Consider the following 17,907-nt stretch of genomic DNA (forward strand, 5'->3'; position numbering starts at 1 on the left):
CCTTGCGATAGTCCTCTTTCATCTGGGCTCATCTTCGTCCTCTGCCCTCTGGGCATCCATTTTTCCTATATTGGGTATAGTTTTCTAAAACCCAGACTCCCAGAGGGACACCTCCCCCACCCCACCCCGCCAAAAAAACAACCTCTTGTGGAGGTGGGTGGTTGTTCTGCATGAGGCCAGACAGGATCCCTGGTGCCAGTGAGGGCTCATGTGTGGTGCTGCTCTTCAGGCGCCTTCGGACGCAGATATCTGGAGAAGCACAATTGGGGTTGGGGTGCGTTCCTGTTGGGAGATAAGGCAGTGCAGTCATTCGTGCAGGGTCCCATGGAGGCATGAGGCAGCGTGTCCGGTGGAGGGTAGAGAAAGTGGAGCCAGGGAAGGGTGGGGGGTGGTGGGCAGTAGGTGTGGTGGTTTCAGAGTCAGGGCCTTAGCTTGCTGGCTGGAGTCTCTTGGGCTAGCTGTCCTGTGTGTGGCATGCTGTGGAAGTGGCCTTCCAGCCCCACCCACCTCCATGGTTAGTCTCTGGAGGCTTTCTGTTCTGTTTCCACCAGTTCCTCCACGTATCCCCCCATCCTCACCTGGCTTGGCCCTGCATCCCCTGACAAAAGGTCCTTCAAGAAGCCTCTCCGCCTGCTTCAAGGCATTGCCCCTCCTTCTCCAGTCACCCACAGCATAGAACCACACTTGTTTGCACTGAATATTGTACCAGCCCAGTCACACATGCATTTGTTCTGCACATCCTAGCCAAGCTGCCAGCTCGGCTCTGGGCTAAGCACCATCTGCCTTGAACACCCTGAGCAATCCTAGTACCCTTCCTTTTGCCCTCCTGCCTGGCCCCTGGGATGGGACAGACCCTTGGAGGTACAAGGGAGTAGCTATTGGCTAGTGGTAAGGAGTACCTGTGCATGAATGCACAGAGCTAGATGTCAAAGATGCCCCAGGCAGGGTTTGGGAAGAGACAAACAGGGTACTCAGTAGCCCACACAGGCACTCAGAGAAGGGTGAGATTTCTCCCTGGGGGTTGAGGTTGTCAAAGGTGCTTTAGGAAGAGAGGGAGGCTGGCTGAGTCCTAGGGAAGTAGCAGACTGCAGAGACACAGAGAGCAGGGGACTCCAGAATCAGGGAAGTTTCTTTGTAGAAAGAGTGAGAAGGCAGGTTCATTTCCCAATACATTTAAGGCATTATTGATGCTGACCTTTGTTTAGTTGTGGAAGAATGAATGAATGAATGAATGAATGAATGAATGAATGAATGAACGAACGAACGAATGAACGAACAAGCGAACGAATGAATATCCCTGGGTGCTGTGGGCTCAGTAGAGCTGTGCTGACAACAATCTACTTGTGTGTGTTCAGTTTCTTCAATGTTATTTCATAGTGAAGTTGTCAAGAGTGTGGACCCCAGAGCCAAAAGTCTGGGCTCAAGTCTCAGCTCCACCATTGCCTAGTTCTGTGACTTTGGGCAAGTTGCTTAATCTCTCTGGGCCCGTCTCCTTATCCATAAAGTGAGGGTAACAATAGTATCCACCTCAAGGGAGGACGTGACAATTAGGTGTGCTAACATAGGCAAAACATTTAGAACAGTGCCTGGTACACAGTAAGCCTGTAATAAGTGCTGGCTACTCATAGTTTACATCAGTGATACACTCATGATCTTACCCTTGTAGGTGGTAGGTGCAGAGGTTTGATTTTATACCCAAGAAAACAGAGCCAGAGAGGTGGCGAGTGACTCGCTGTAAGTCCCCAGCTTGCAAACCTGCGGTTCAGTCTGGAATGCCTTCTTCCTGACCTCTAGGCTGGGGCTCTTACTCACTAATCCAGGCCCAGCCTGTTAATTAATCAAGACATTTAGTATTAATCGTAGTAGTAGTGTTAATACTGTAATGAACACTGTTACCCTACTCTCCAACTTAAACACCAGCAATCCAGTAATGATGTACATCTCCCCATGTGCTCCTGCACACCCCGTCCCGTTGCCTCCTTTTCAATGACTACGCTAAATTATGTATTTAACAATCCCTTTCCTCTTTAAAATTATATATTTTAACATATATAAGTAGTTCAGTTTTAGTTATTTTTGAACTTTTTAAAAAAAGCATGAACTATATGCAGTCCTCTGGAATTTGTCTCTTCATCACATTTAAGCTTCATGTATATTGTTGTGAATAATAGTAGATGTAGCTCATTTTCACTGATGTATAATGTTCTGTCATGTGATCATAAAAGTGTAATTAACATTCTCCTACCAATGGACACTTAGGTTATTTCCATTTTTTGCTCTTACAAACAATGCTGCGAGGAACCTTCTCATCCCATCTCTGAGGCAACGTGCAGTGTCTCTGGGGCACAGAGCTAGGAGCAGAATTGCTGGCCTGTATGGCATGTTTGCATTCACTCTTACTAGGATATGTGCCAAAGTGTTTTCCAAATTGGTTAGACCAGTTTGCATCACCCCAGGAGATGAGTGTTCCCATTGCACCCCATCCTGATCAACACTTGGTATTGTCAGGGGCCTTGATTTTTACTGATTGAATGAATGTAAGATGGTATTTCATGATGGCCTTGATTTGCATTCCTGGAATTCAAGGTTTCTGGTATATGAAATGTAGGCTGAGAGATGGGCAGCAGCCAGTGTGTACTAGGTGCTCACTAAGCAGTCATCCCATCGGCACCCGTTCCCCCAGTGGTGAGGATGCTGTCTCTACCATCCCTGAAGTCTGGGATGGATACGAGCAATCAGAGAGGACTCCACAAGCAAGTGGGATGAAGGAGGAGCAAGAAGGGGTTAAGTCCCTGCGTGTTTAGTGCAAACAAAGGACAGCAAATTCCAGGAACCCCGCAAGGCCCTCCAGATCCTTGCCAGTCCAGAGGGTCTGAGAAGCTGGGTGCTGGGAGGCTAATTTGGAGCAGCTCCCTCTGCCAGCCTGGTACACCAACGACTGATTCCACGCTGCCTTTCCCGCCTCTGGGCCTGGGCCCCTGGAGCTGGTTAAAGATGAGCACCGGGGCTGGCGGAATAATTATGCCTATTTCATGTGACACCCAAATTGATTGCCGCCAGGGTGACATTACCAGGGCATTGTTCCTCGTCTCCAACCTCTTATTACATGTTATTAGGGTGTGTGGTGTGTGTGTTTTTCTATTTTTTCCTGTTTCGGGGAATTAATCCCTCTTTGCCACCTCCTCTGCTTCCCTCTGCAGAGAACCTGCTCTCGGCTCTGGGAGGGGTTGGGGGCCTGGCCAGCAAGCTGCTTCTGCCTAGCCCGGTGCAGGGCTGCAGATGTGGGAGTAGGGGGGTGGGGACTGGCCATCTCAACTTCCTTTACTTGGATGCAACACAGGGGCATCTCAGAGCTGAGAGGGGCTACTGAGGTGTAGATCCCAGCAGAGGAGGCCTCCTGCAGTTGCCTCGATCCATGGTCTCAGCTTGCATGCCTCCCATGATGGGCTGCTCACTTACTACCGAGGCAGACTTTCTGTCCTGAGCCATCTAATGTCTCATCAGATTCCTCACACTGAGCTGAATGGGCCTCCCCCGTGAGCCCACCCATGGGTCTTGGCTCCCCTCTCTAGGCCTGCAGTAGACCTTTGCAGCCTCTGCCTTGATATGCTCCTTAGAGATTTGTGGAGGTGCCAGTTCCTCTCCCAAGTCTGGGCTTCTTATGAATGGGCAGCCGGTTAGTGGCATCCATTGTGCCTGAACAGGACATTCCTCCTGTATGTGTCTGACTGGAGGCTCCATCACCTCCTGGATACTGGGCTCAGTTTACCAGGTTGGAAAAATGGACTCTGGCAGTGGCGTGGCCAAGATTCATTTGAGTAGAGAGGGCTTTGAACTGCCAGGGCTGGGAGAGAGGCAAGTGTTTTATTTATAATCTGCCTGTCCATGTTATACAGAACTCACTGGACCTTGGTTTGTGATGTTTTAGAGGGTTGTTTTTCAGTCTTTTCCCCTCTTGAGGCAGAAATAACCCAAACTCTCACCTGTCCCTGACCCAGCCCCGCCATGGGGTGGCCATGTGACCCTTGTATGATGTTGGGGAGAGAAGGTGGCTGCGGTTGGGATGCTGGGGTCCTTCCTAGGCCCTAGCCCGGAGATGCTGTGGGACCTTGGACAAGTCCCTGATGCCCCTGGGCCTCAGTTTCCTCATCTGTGTGAGGGTCTCTAAGGGTGTTATGCCTTTGGAGCCAGACAAGCTCAGGACCTCGGGCAGGTGAACTAATGGCTCAGAGCTTCAGTTTCCCCATCAGTGAAGCGGGTGTGTAACGTGGTGAGGGTTGGTGGGGTAGTTCAGCAAAGCACTTAGTGTGTGTGCTCGATGTCAGCGTCTCTTCCCTTCCCTCTCCCTGAACTCTAAGCCCCCAGCAGTGAGGGCAGTGTGACGTCTGCCCTCCCTGCTTCCCAGTGAGGAATTTGTGGTCCCCAGAGGCAAAGCCACTTGCCCAAGATGACGAAGCTCAGCAGGCCCCTGAACCTGAATCAGAGGGAGGCAGTATGCAGGAGTGGGCAGGACAGCTGGGAGTCTGACTGCCTCAGGCTCAGTCCCAGCTCTGCCACTCATCACTGTGGGACTTCGGGCAAGGTGCATCACCTCTTGGCACCTCAGTTCTCTAATCAGTAAAATGGGGATAATACTAGCCTCTTAGGGTGGTTATGGAGATCATACAGGTTCATGCCTGGCACATAGCTGATGCTATGTTAGTGTTAGATTAAAAAAAAAAAAAAAAAAGGCACTATAGGGAAGTGATGAAGAGCATGGACTCTGGAGCCAAACCACTGGGGTTCAAATCATGCTAACACTGACCTCGAGCAAGTTATGGAACCTCTTTGTGCTTCTGCTTTTTCCATCTGCAAAATGGGGATAATGGCAGCACTTACCTCAATGGGTTGGTGTGAGATTAAATGAATTTTTATATGCAAAGTGCTTGAAATAATGCCTGGCACACCAAAGGCCACCTATGAGGGGTTTCCAATCATCATTCTCATCATCATTCTATTTAGCTCTCTGGCTAATCCCAAATCCCAGGCTAGTTCCACCACACCCCTCAGCCTCTCACTGCCAGCCTCAGTCTATGAGGCTGTGACACCCGCCACCCCAAGCACAAGGCCTATAGCTCTCCCAGGTGGGGGTTGGCTGATTTCCAGGCCTGAGCTATTCCCAAATAGAGAGGCCCTGATGGCTGGGGCTGCAGAGAGGGGTCCCCCGGGGGCCCCAGGAAGGTGTGAAAGGACGAGTGGGGATGAGGCAAGCGTGTCCCAAGGGGCCACTGGCCTGGGCAAGGGATGGCGCTGGGGGCCTTGAGGGGCATCTTCCTGTCCCCAAGAGCCTGGGTTGGCATCTCAAGACATGAGAAGGGAGATACTGGGGTGCAGGACTGGGGTTGTCCTTGGGCCCCTCTCAGGTTACCCCCCCCCCCGAATAGGCACTTGCCTGCCCCACCTCAGCTCTGGGACAGCTCCCATCTAAGTGGGGGTACTGGGCAACCTTGTGCAAGGGGCGGGAAGGGCCCAGAGTGGTCCACGACTCCCCTGAGATCACACAGCAGGGCGGGGTGCACTGGCTGGAGCCCATTTTGCTCACCCAGAATGGGCTTCCTGTCAGCCCTGCCCGACTCCCACTCCTCTCCACCAAGCCTGCCGCTCCTGGAGGGCAGAGCCTATATATAGAAGCCTTTAAACATTAAGATGCTCTGACAATTAAAATTCATAATTTATCCCGCAAATGGCCGGGGGCTGCGAGCTGGCCGGAAGGCTGGCGGCTCTCGAGATGGCTGTGCCTTGGTGAGGTGGGCAGGGGCATTCCTCCCTTCAGTGCAGGGCGGCCGAGTGCTTGCCTAGGGTGACCCAGGACAGACAGGCAGACAACCACACCATGCCCAGTAGGCACCTCCAGCAGGCACTGAGGCCAGTGAGCACGTGTGGGGAGGATGGAGCTTCCCAGAGCGCACCTGAGTGATGGGGCTGGGGGCCGGGGAGTGGGGGAGGAGGGACAGCCAGCACACACACATAGAGGCCACTCACACACAGACACAGATACACCACACTCACACACAGAGACACACCAAACACACACAGGCCACTCACACATACCACACTCACACACAGAGGCCACTCACACAGACACAGACATACCACACACACACAGAGACACACCACACACACAGGCCACTCACACACACCACACACACACACACAGGCCACTCACACAGACACAGACATACCACACACACATAGAGACACACCACACACACAGGCCACTCACACACACCACACACACACACACACAGGCCACTCACACAGACACAGACATACCACACACACATAGAGACACACCACACACACACAGGCCACTCACACACACAGGCCACTCACACACAGACACAGATACACCACACTTGCACACAGAGACACACCAAACACACACAGGCCACTCACACACACGCCACACTCACACACACAGACATACCACACACACAGAGACACACCACATAAGCCACTCTCACACACACCACACTCTCACACACAGAGGCCACACACACAGACATACCACACTTACACAGACACAGACACACCACACTCACACACAGACACACCACATACACACATAGGCCACTCACACACACATACCACACTCACACACAGAGACACACCACACACACAGGCCACTCACACACACACCACACACACACAGGCCACTCTCAGACACACCAGACACACACAGAGACACACCAAACACACACACAGGCCACTCACACACACCACACACACAGGCCACTCACACACACACAGAGGCCACTCACACACACAGACACACCACACTCACACACACACCACACTCACACAGACACCACACACACAGAGGCCACACACACACACACACACACACCCCGGGGGCCCAACAACTTTTTGCCAGAACCGAGAGCCAGAGGAAAATAAAGAATTATACACGACAAAGGACATGACCTCAGTTTTCTGCCGGGTTGGTTTTTCTGTCCCCATGGGGGTCTGAGGAGGAGGAGGGGAAAGGGGGGGCAGGTGGGGGCGGGGCGGACCAGCCCCCGGGAGACGGTGGACACTGGCTGCCTGGCTCCAGCTGGTGGAGCCGCGCAGTCCGCCAGGCTTTCTCCTGCAGGAGCTCAGTCTGGGTGCAGGACTGCAGCTCTCAGGGTTGCCTCACCACCTCCCCATGGGCCAAGAGGCAGCCCCCCAGATTAGACTGGCCAACAATGGAATTATTTCTCCCATTAGCAGTTCCTACCTTATGCCATTATCAGCCATATAAATCAGCCATTCACACCTCAGCGGGGATTAGCCCTGGAATGCCAGAATGGAGCATCTTTAAAAGGAGTCCAGGGACCGGGGTCAGGATTGGGCTAAGAGAGAAGCCATTAGGAGTCCCAGGATGCTCTCAAGTTGACCAGGCTACAAGTCCCTTCCCCCCTGCACACCTTTGCTCTCACAGTTCCCTTTGTGGAAGTGCCCTCCCCCTGCCTCTTCTTTGGCCTGTGGAAAATGTTTGTATTTCAGCCTGAGCTCACACAGCACCTGCCCCTCACCACGAAGCCTGCCTTCATTAAGAGCTAGGTTGGGAGTTGGAGAGCAGAGTGTGAGTCCTGCTCCTCGCAGCAGTTGTCTGGTGGGCTGTCTCTGCTCCTTTGAGGTGGGCGCGTCTGCAGGCAAGGCCTGGGAGTGTGGAGCTGTATCAGGCCTGGTCCCACTTCGGAGGCTGTCAGTCTGGGGACCACAGGAGAGGAGGCCGCAGAAGTGCCAACGGAGCTGGGAGAAGCCCAGCAGCAGTGCGGGCAGAGGGTGGCCGGAGATCCAGAGGGGACCCACCAGAGGCTGTCGCTTCTTCCCAGGCTAGAGGAGAGCCAGCGTGGGAGAAACCCTGAGCTGCTTCTGAAAGCTGAGTAGGAGGCCCCTAGGCATGGGGAATGGATGGTTGGCCGCTGCGACAGAAGGAAAAACCCAGGCCAGGGTGACCGTCACAGTCCTCTCTGGATGGGCCCCACTGCGCCCCCACTCCTGGCCACTTGACCCCAGTCATCTCTGAGCATTCGCAGTTCCCGCTAACACACTTTATCATTTCCTGAAACGGATCCCGCATACTGAAGCTGAAGCAAAGAAGGGACCTCAGGCAGGCAGGGACTTGGGGAGAGGACAAGCCACAAGGAGCCCAGGCTGGGCTTTGCTTCTCTTCCTTGGTGATCCGGCGTGAGTCCCCTCACCTTTCTGAGTCTCCCTCCCCACCTGGATATGCAAGTGCTCAGACTCACCTGGTGGAGTGGCCAGGACGGGGCTGTGTTAACAGGCCCCAGGCTGATGCACAGGTGGTAGGGGCTGGGAAAGTGGTTGTGCCTGCAGGACAAGCTCTGGCCTCTGTCTCTCCCTTCCCTGCCCCCAGCCTGTGTCCCCCTCTTTCTCCCCTCCCCCAGCTCTGCTTTCTCTGCCTCTCTCTTCCTCTCCTCTGCAGCCTCACCCACCATGTGTCTCCCAGGTGTTCTTGGTTTCTGTCTCTTTCCCTCTCCTGCTCTCCCCATCATTTCTTGGCAGTGGATCTGGGCAGAGCCCTGGGCAGACTTCCCGAAGTGCTCTAGCCCCTTTCCCAGGCCTGCCGTCCTCCTCGCCCCGTCCCTCCTGCTGCCCACTCAGTCATGGGCACGGCGGGCATCAAGGCAAGACGAGGACCATGCACACCCACCTCGTTTCCCCGTGAGAAGCTGCCCTGGCCACACAGCCAGGCTGAGCACCCGGAGGACCCTGGGCCCCAGCCTTCATGGGGCAGAAGTCTCCATGCCAGATCGCATGCCTGGGTGTGCAGGGGGTCCCTGCGGTCCCCGAGGAACGCTGAGTGGGAGCACTGTGAAATACTGATATCATAAACCTAGAATAACTAAACTTGCCATCCTGTGCTTCAGCCAGCCCCACATTAGGTGAGATTCAGGCCCAGGCAGCAGCCGCAGGCACAGGAAAGGAGTGTGGCGGAAAAACACTGAGCACACGTGGCGCGTTTAATACACCGTTTTCTGGAAGTTGGGGAAAGGCTTTTGTCGGGTTTGGGGGCAGATGCCTGGGTGTAGCTCTCTGAGGACTAGGGCCTTCCCTCAGCCCTGGGGCCTCACCCTAGCACCACCCTGACAGGACAGCCCCTCCCCTGGCCTGGCCTGCAGAACCAGGCAGCTCTTGGAGCAGGCAGCCCAACTAGGAGACACAGAGCTCTGCCACCCTCTAGCTTTGTGACCCAGGCCCAGGGCAAGCAAATTCCCTTTCAGAGCCTCTGTTTTTCTCATCTGTAAAATGGGTAAGAAAGATCTCTTTTGAAAGCATTTCTGAGACAATGTGTATAAAGCCCCAAACCTCAGCTGGGCACAGTGGCTCATGCCTGTGATCCCAGCACTTTGGGAGGCTGAGGTGGGTGAATCACTTGAGGTCAGGAGTTCAAGACCAGCCTGGCCAACATGATGAAACCCTGTCTCTAGTAAAAATACAAACATTAGCCTGGCATGGTGATGCACACCTGTAATCGCAGCTATTTGGGAGGCTGAGGCCAGAGAATCACTTGAACCTGGGAGGTGGAGGTTGCAGTGAGCCAAGATCTCGCCACTGCACTCCAGCCTGGGCAACACAGTGAGACTCCATCTAAAAAAAAAAAAAAAGGCCCTAAATCTGGCCCATAGCAGGGGCTGTCCAAGTGTTAGTCCCTCCCCTTTTCTAAAGAAGGTGTCTGGTGGATGAGCCTGTAGAGGATGCTGTGGGGGAGTCACGCCCCTGCCCCCATTGGCCTCCAGATGCTGCCTATGGCACAGAGTGATTCCTGAGCCCTCTCAGTGTTCTCTGAACCTGTCCATGGGTGATCCCAGGCCGCTTCCATCTCCCCTAATTACCCTCCTTCACCCTGAGACCCTGGGGGCACACCCTGAATGTAGTGCCCCACAGAAGGGAGCCCACCATCCTGAGCCCCCCTCCCACAGAGAGATTTTTCCAGCCCCAGTGAAACTGCAATATTGGGCCTGAGCCTCCCATTCCCCTTTACCCTTTAGCAAGGTTTGAGGATGTCGACCTTCCAGCTGGAAAAAGGCTAGTTTCTGTTGGCAGCACCCTCAGGGACCCTGAAGTGGAGCCCTTACTGTGCAGGCCAGAGAGGGCAGGCATTGCCGAGGTCACACAGCAGGCTGGCCACAGAGAATTGCATGTGTCAGGGAGCATTGCCTGAACCAGGCCGTATCTGCCCCGGGACATGAAGGAGGGTGTGGCCGGTGGCCAGCAGCCTGTCCCTCCCACTCTGCAGTGCAGAGCCTGGGGCCTGCCCTCTGCAGTGCTGGTCTGATGGCTCAGGGTCCCCCACTGCCCTGAGCCTGGGAAGGACTCTGGATGCTTTAGGTTGTGTGTGTGGTGCCCCAGGCACAGCTCTCTGCTGCCTGCCCACCTGCCTGTCTTTGATGTTTTATTTCCTTTGTATTTATTGGTCCAATTTTTAAACTCTTACCCTTGTAGGAAGCCCTTCAGGGGGCAAGGATCCAAAATAAAACACTGATTAAAATGCATAAAATACCTCTTCTTGACAGTTGCAGGAGTAGCCGGCAGAATGAACGGTGCCAGGATGGCAGGAGCAGCACGTTGCCCACTCAGCAGTTTGGGTGACCCCTCAGACGTGACTCTGCCAGCATCCCTAGATGACAGGGACCCCATGGGGGTGGGAGACCAGGAGACTAGGCCCAGCGGAGACTGTGCCCTTGCTGTGCCAGCTTGGGCAGGCATCCTAGCCTCTCTTAAGCTTCAGCTTCCCCACCGTTAGGGCAGCCGCACGTAAGAGGCATGAGATGAGGCATCTCAGAGCCCGTACCCTCCCAGAGCTGTCCTGCTCCCACGGAGCATGGCCCATGGCTCTGTGGGACCAACTGCCAGGCCTGGGGGTGGCAGCTGTACAGGGCAAGGCTGACCAGCTTTTCTACCAATGTATTTCTTTTTCATTTTATTTTATTTTATTTATTGTTTTTACAGATGGAGAGTCTTGCTGTGTTGCCCAGGCTGGAATGCAGTGGTGCAATCACAGTTCACTGTAGCCTCAAACTCCTGGGCTCAAGGGATTCTCCCACTTCAATCTCCCTGAGTAGTTGGGACTATAGGTGCACCCCACCATGCCTGGCTAATTCTTAAATTTCTATGGGAGGTGGGCATCTCACTATGTTGCCCAGCCTGGTCTTGAGCTCCTGGCTTCAAGTGATCCTCCCGCCTCAACCTCCTAAGTAGCTGGGATTACGATGGGATAAGAGTGGGATTGCAGCGCCACCATGCCCGGCTTCCAACATACTTCAATTCCTCAGGTTTCTCGTTGCTCATTGGGCCTGATGTAGGGTTAGCCCCACCCGCAGGGCTTCCACCCCTGCAAAAACTCACTCATGCGCATGTTTCCTTTCAAAGAACGTTCACGGGGGTCTGTTCTGTGCCACACTTCACTCTGAGCTACAGACATACTCTCTGCCCTTGGGTACCTCACTCTGTAGCAGGTGAGACACACACACCCATGACTGAACCAGGATTAAACATACATTACAGGAGAGATGCCAAATGCTGAGGCTTTGGAGCATATTTCCCTCTTTGCTCAAGGTCACTAGGAAGCTCTCACCTTTCGTCATTAGGCAGGACTTGGTGGCATTCTTTCCTGACTGGCTTCCCTTTTTTAGCTTTCAGCTTTTTATCATCTTGTAGCATAATTTTTGTCATTTGGTTCAAATCACTTTGGGAATGGGGTGTGCTATACACCAATTACATAAAATCACTGCTATAAGAATAACAATGTTGGGGACAAGAGGTGATATCTGACTGAGTAGGTCAAGGATGGCCTCCTGGAGGAGGCGGCCTTTGGGGTGGAAGGTTACAAAGGCTGCTGGGGCAGGAGTCTGGGACAGTTCTCCAGAAGAAGGTGGTTTAGAGGTAGCAGTGTGCAGGACAAAGTGGGGAGGCCCAGGTAGCTTTGCTCAGGGACTGGTGGGAAAAGAGGTGGGTGGGCAGGTTGAGGCCAGGTGGTGCAAGCTTCCTGTGTGCCAGATTCGTGTCTGTATGAGAGGAGCTTACCAGCACCTCGGGGTGGCCCGTGTCCTCACTAGCCCCCCTCATTCCCCAGCCTCCTCTCCAGCAGCTCCCACCACCCGCCAGCCCAGCCCCAAGCTGGATGCTTAAAGTACTATTTACCTATTAAGGTCCCCAGCCTCACACCCGCGCCAGCCCCAGCTGCCGGCCCAATTACTTATTGATCGCCTGTCAGGATGTTTGCTTTTCTGGTGGGTCACTGGAGCGTGTGTGACTGTGGAAAATAGCCTGGTGGGGGTGGGGTGGGGAGAAGCTGAACTGCAGAAGAGCCTGGAGAGAGGATGAGAGGGGCTGAAGGGAGGGTCAGGGTGGACAAAGCCCTTGGGGATAACAAAACCCTTGCAGATTCCATAACATGTCGGTGACACCCTGAATCCTGTCTGCTTAATCAGTGACTTAGTCAATCAACAATCACGAAGCTCCCGTCAGTCCTGGGAGACTGGTGGAGCATTTGCAAGTGTGTGGTTTTGTGGATAGACCAGAGCTCCCATCCCAGAATTCCTCCCTCTACTGGCTGGGTGTCCTTGGACAGCCACAGCCTCTCTCAGCCTCAGTTGCCTTAATGGCTGATGCATGGATGACAAGGATGGATGGCCTGTGGCCATGAAAGCAGGGGCTGTTTGAGGTGTGGGAAGGGGTGGGAAGGGTCTGAGCTAAGGTGGAGAGGTGGGACATCCAGTCTGGGCTTCCTCCTCCTGCACTGAGCCCCCTCCGGGCCATGAGTACAAGGGTGTGGACACAGCAGCAAAGCCCCAGGGGCACTGGAGGCTGCAGTAGAGGAGCAGGGATGGGTCTTTACCCCACCAGCAGCTAGATGACTGCAGCTTGGCTCCCAGAGGCCATCTGATCCATCCCTGGAGCAGCTCCTAGGGTCTGACCTACCCTCCCCCCACCCCCCTACTCACCCTATTTGCCAGGCCAGTTTCTCACGGGGGTGGATGGAGAGAGAAGAGGGAAGGAGGAGATGGGAGGCAGTTTGGGGCAGAAGTGGGGACAAGTGGTCTCTGAACAGGGGGTGGGAGAGGGTCACGGAGGCTCCCACATACCCCTTGCTCACTCCACCTGCAGCCTCTATGCAAGCTGGACCCCGCTCCTGGCACGATTTCTCATGTCACCACCTCCCAAGCCCTGCATGGCTTCAGGGCCCAGCTTGAACAAGCCTCGGTCCTGTAGCGAGGGCAGACTCCTCCAGGGTTGCCTGGCTGTCCTGGCCTGTGGGAATCTGCGCCTTCCTCAGACTAGCGGCTGTGCAGAACTCTGGTACTAGGAAGAAGGTGATGGGAGCCCTGAGAGACAGACAGGTGAAGGCTGGAGGGTCTTTCTAAGGGGAGCACACTTCACTTCTTATTGGGTGACAGAAAACACTTCTTAGAGCAGCGGACTTCAATTAGGCCCTGTGGATGGAATTTCAACAGCCAGGGAAGGGGCATTACCAAAGGAAAGAAGTGCAGGAGTCAAGACCAGGAGGCAGGAAAAGACATTCTCCGGGCCCTGGGCTCAGGAGCCTGAGCTGGGTCACCGATGGGACCCAGAGGAAGTGGAGAGTCACAGATCCCACCAGGAGTCCAGGCTGGATTTGGATTTGCAGGTGCAGGGGGAGGAGGGAGGGCAGCTTCAGGGCTGGGCCTTCTGGATGAGGGTGTCCCCCAGCAATCCAGGAACCCCATGGGTGACAGACCTGTGAACAGTGTCAGGTGCCGTTGGTTTACTGCAGACCCAGCCACACAGCTGATGGGGAGGGGGCATGGCGTCTGCACCTGGGGAGGCTCAGGGCTCAGGGCTGAGCGAATGGGGCCCCCAGCAGCCTCAGAAGCCCTGGCTGTGCAGGCTAGGGGTAGCCACACTCCTGGCTGCTCTGCTCTGGCTTCTTGGGGGCTGTTCCTAGAGGCCTCAGCCCTTGAGCCCCTTTGATCCCCACTGTGAGCCCAAGGGCGGCTCAGCAGGTCTGGTTTTATCCCTGATGAGCACCAGGGGAGCTGTGATTCAGGGCAGGGTGTGTGCTTGGAGTCAACCGCCTGTGAAATGTAAAGGAGGTGGCACCAATGCCAGGCTGTCTGAGGTGACTGGCCCCTTCCCTGAGCCCCTCCATTCCAAGGATGCTGGGAGGGTCCTTTGGGAAGACTCCAGGCAGGGTAAGAGGCAAGGAGGGGGCAGCATGAGGAGGCCAGAGGCCCTCTGGCCTGGGCCTCTGGACCCTGCCTCTCTATCTGCGTCAGGGTCATCGTGACAGGGCAGGAGGGGCCCAGGTGGCTTGGGGTGGGGTCCAGACACACACTGCCCCCTAACTGCCACCTCTGTCCTGTGCTTGCTCCCGGCTGCAGGTGAGCGAGAGGATGCTGGCGGGGGGCATGAGGAGCATGCCCAGCCCCCTCCTGGCCTGCTGGCAGCCCATCCTCCTGCTGGTGCTGGGCTCGGTGCTGTCAGGCTCGGCCACGGGCTGCCCGCCCCGCTGCGAGTGCTCCGCCCAGGACCGTGCTGTGCTGTGCCACCGCAAGCGCTTTGTGGCAGTGCCCGAGGGCATCCCCACCGAGACGCGCCTGCTGGACCTAGGGAAGAACCGCATCAAAACGCTCAACCAGGACGAGTTCGCCAGCTTCCCGCACCTGGAGGAGCTGGAGCTCAACGAGAACATCGTGAGCGCCGTGGAGCCCGGCGCCTTCAACAACCTCTTCAACCTCCGGACGCTGGGTCTCCGCAGCAACCGCCTGAAGCTCATCCCACTAGGCGTCTTCACTGGCCTCAGCAACCTGACCAAGCTGGACATCAGCGAGAACAAGATCGTTATCCTGCTGGACTACATGTTCCAGGACCTGTACAACCTCAAGTCACTGGAGGTTGGCGACAATGACCTCGTCTACATCTCCCACCGCGCCTTCAGCGGCCTCAACAGCCTGGAGCAGCTGACGCTGGAGAAATGCAACCTGACCTCCATCCCCACCGAGGCGCTGTCACACCTGCACGGCCTCATCGTCCTGAGGCTCCGGCACCTCAACATCAATGCCATCCGGGACTACTCCTTCAAGAGGCTGTACCGACTCAAGGTCTTGGAGATCTCCCACTGGCCCTACTTGGACACCATGACACCCAACTGCCTCTACGGCCTCAACCTGACGTCCCTGTCCATCACACACTGCAATCTGACCGCTGTGCCCTACCTGGCCGTCCGCCACCTAGTCTATCTCCGCTTCCTCAACCTCTCCTACAACCCCATCAGCACCATTGAGGGCTCCATGTTGCATGAGCTGCTCCGGCTGCAGGAGATCCAGCTGGTGGGCGGGCAGCTGGCCGTGGTGGAGCCCTATGCCTTCCGCGGCCTCAACTACCTGCGCGTGCTCAATGTCTCTGGCAACCAGCTGACCACGCTGGAGGAATCGGTCTTCCACTCGGTGGGCAACCTGGAGACACTCATCCTGGACTCCAACCCACTGGCCTGCGACTGTCGGCTCCTGTGGGTGTTCCGGCGCCGCTGGCGGCTCAACTTCAACCGGCAGCAGCCCACGTGCGCTACGCCCGAGTTCGTCCAGGGCAAGGAGTTCAAGGACTTCCCTGATGTGCTACTGCCCAACTACTTCACCTGCCGCCGCGCCCGCATCCGGGACCGCAAGGCCCAGCAAGTGTTTGTGGATGAGGGCCACACGGTGCAGTTTGTGTGCCGAGCCGATGGCGACCCGCCGCCCGCCATCCTCTGGCTCTCACCCCGAAAGCACCTGGTGTCAGCCAAGAGCAATGGGCGGCTCACAGTCTTCCCTGATGGCACGCTGGAGGTGCGCTACGCCCAGGTACAGGACAACGGCACATACCTGTGCATCGCGGCCAACGCGGGCGGCAACGACTCCATGCCCGCCCACCTGCATGTGCGCAGCTACTCGCCTGACTGGCCCCATCAGCCCAACAAGACCTTCGCCTTCATCTCCAACCAGCCGGGCGAGGGAGAGGCCAACAGCACCCGCGCCACTGTGCCTTTCCCCTTCGACATCAAGACCCTCATCATCGCCACCACCATGGGCTTCATCTCTTTCCTGGGCGTCGTCCTCTTTTGCCTGGTGCTGCTGTTTCTCTGGAGCCGGGGCAAGGGCAACACGAAGCACAACATCGAGATTGAGTATGTGCCCCGAAAGTCGGACGCAGGCATCAGCTCCGCCGACGCGCCCCGCAAGTTCAACATGAAGATGATATGAGGCCGGGGCGGGGGGCAGGGACCCCCGGGCGGCCGGGCAGGGGAAGGGGCCTGGCCGCCACCTGCTCACTCTCCAGTCCTTCCCACCTCCTCCCTACCCTTCTACACACGTTCTCTTTCTCCCTCCTGCCTCCGTCCCCTGCTGCCCCCCGCCAGCCCTCACCACCTGCCCTCCTTCTGCCAGGACCTCAGAAGCCCAGGCCTGGGGACCCCACCTACACAGGGGCATTGACAGACTGGAGTTGAAAGCCGACAAACCGAGACACGCGGCAGAGTCAATAATTCAATAAAAAAGTTACGAACTTTCTCTGTAACTTGGGTTTCAATAATTATGGATTTTTATGAAAACTTGAAATAATAAAAAGAGAAAAAAACTATTTCCTCTAGCTAGTCGGAATGCAAACTTTTGACGTCCTGATTGCTCCAGGGCCCTCTTCCAACTCAGTTTCTTGTTTTTCTCTTCCTCCTCCTCCTCTTCTTCCTCCTTTCTCTTCTCTTCCCCAGTGGGGAGGGATCACTCAGGAAAACAGGAAAGGAGGTTCCAGCCCCACCCACCTGCCCACCCCGCCCCAGGCACCATCAGGAGCAGGCTAGGGGGCAGGCCTGGGCCCAGCTCGGGGCTGGCTTTTTGCAGGGAGCAGGTGGAGGGGACAGGTCTGCCGATGGGGGTGGGAGCCTGTCTGCTGGGCTGCCAGGCGGCACTACTGCAAGGGGTGGGAGCCTGGCTTGGGTGTGGCTGAGACTCTGGAGAGGGGCTGGGGTCCTCCTGGGGGACAGCATAGTCAGTAGAGAGAGCCAGGGGCTGGAGGTGGGGCCCACCCCAGCCTCTGGTCCCAGCTCTGCTGCTCACTTGCTGTGTGACCTCAAGCAGGTCACTGGCCTCTCTGGGCCTCAGTCTCCACATCTGTACAAATGGGAACATTACCCCCTGCCCTGCCTACCTCACAGGGCTGTTGTGAGGAATTGATGAGATGATGTATGTGAAACACTTTGTAACCTGTAAAGCGCTGTGCACACGTGTGGGTGACTGTTCTCATTATGGTCATTATTATCTCACTGTGGGGGATGGGGCTGCCGAGGGGCCCTCCATGGGGGTAGGGCTGGGGGCTGTCAGGGGGAGTGGCGCTCCAGGGACTTCCAGAGGCTCCTCCTAGGACAGCGGCTGGGGCTGTGGCCGGCAGCACTGGCTGGAGAAAGGGGCTCTAGACCTGAAGGGGATCCTGAGGCTGTGGGCGTAGAGAGTCCCTCACCCCTGGTCTGGTGGTGGGTCTGACTGACAGGCCTGATGGTAACAGCTCTACAGGGCTCAAGGCTTAGCTCCCCAGAAGCTGGAGGCCCCCTACAGCATTGGCCTAGACTGATGCAAGGATTGGGAGCACAGCTCTCCCCAAGCCTTCTTTGCACAGCATTTATCAAGTACCTACTGTATGCCATTTCCCATGTAGAGTTCCCAGGCTGTGGGGACTGGGAGAAGCAGTTCTGGGGCTGCCCTTGAGGCTTCCCAGGCCCAGTCTAGTCCCATCTTCCACCAGGCCATGCTCTGAGCCTGTCCTGGACTGTTAGGGCTTCTGGGTTGGGGCTGGGATCCACCTGAACGTGAGCAGACCCGGCAGCTCAGAAAACAGCTCCCCACCCATTGC

General features: G+C 55.9%; 1 protein-coding gene across 4 annotated transcripts in view; it reads left to right on the forward strand.

Moving 5' to 3' along the window:
* The window catches only part of LINGO1 (leucine rich repeat and Ig domain containing 1), a 205,778-nt gene extending 188,479 nt beyond the window's left edge, over positions 1-17,299 (forward strand). For all 4 annotated transcript variants that reach the window (XM_055277598.2, XM_055277603.2, XM_055277601.2 and 1 more), the window contains one exon: positions 14,412-17,299. In XM_055277598.2, the coding sequence (XP_055133573.1) occupies positions 14,424-16,268 (1,845 nt within the window). In that variant the 5' untranslated portion in view covers positions 14,412-14,423 and the 3' untranslated portion in view covers positions 16,269-17,299. The remainder of the gene's footprint in view (positions 1-14,411) is intronic.
* Positions 17,300-17,907: the final 608 nt, after the last annotated feature.

The sequence above is a fragment of the Symphalangus syndactylus genome, chromosome 5 (assembly GCF_028878055.3).
Source record: "Symphalangus syndactylus isolate Jambi chromosome 5, NHGRI_mSymSyn1-v2.1_pri, whole genome shotgun sequence".
NCBI lineage: Eukaryota > Metazoa > Chordata > Mammalia > Primates > Hylobatidae > Symphalangus > Symphalangus syndactylus.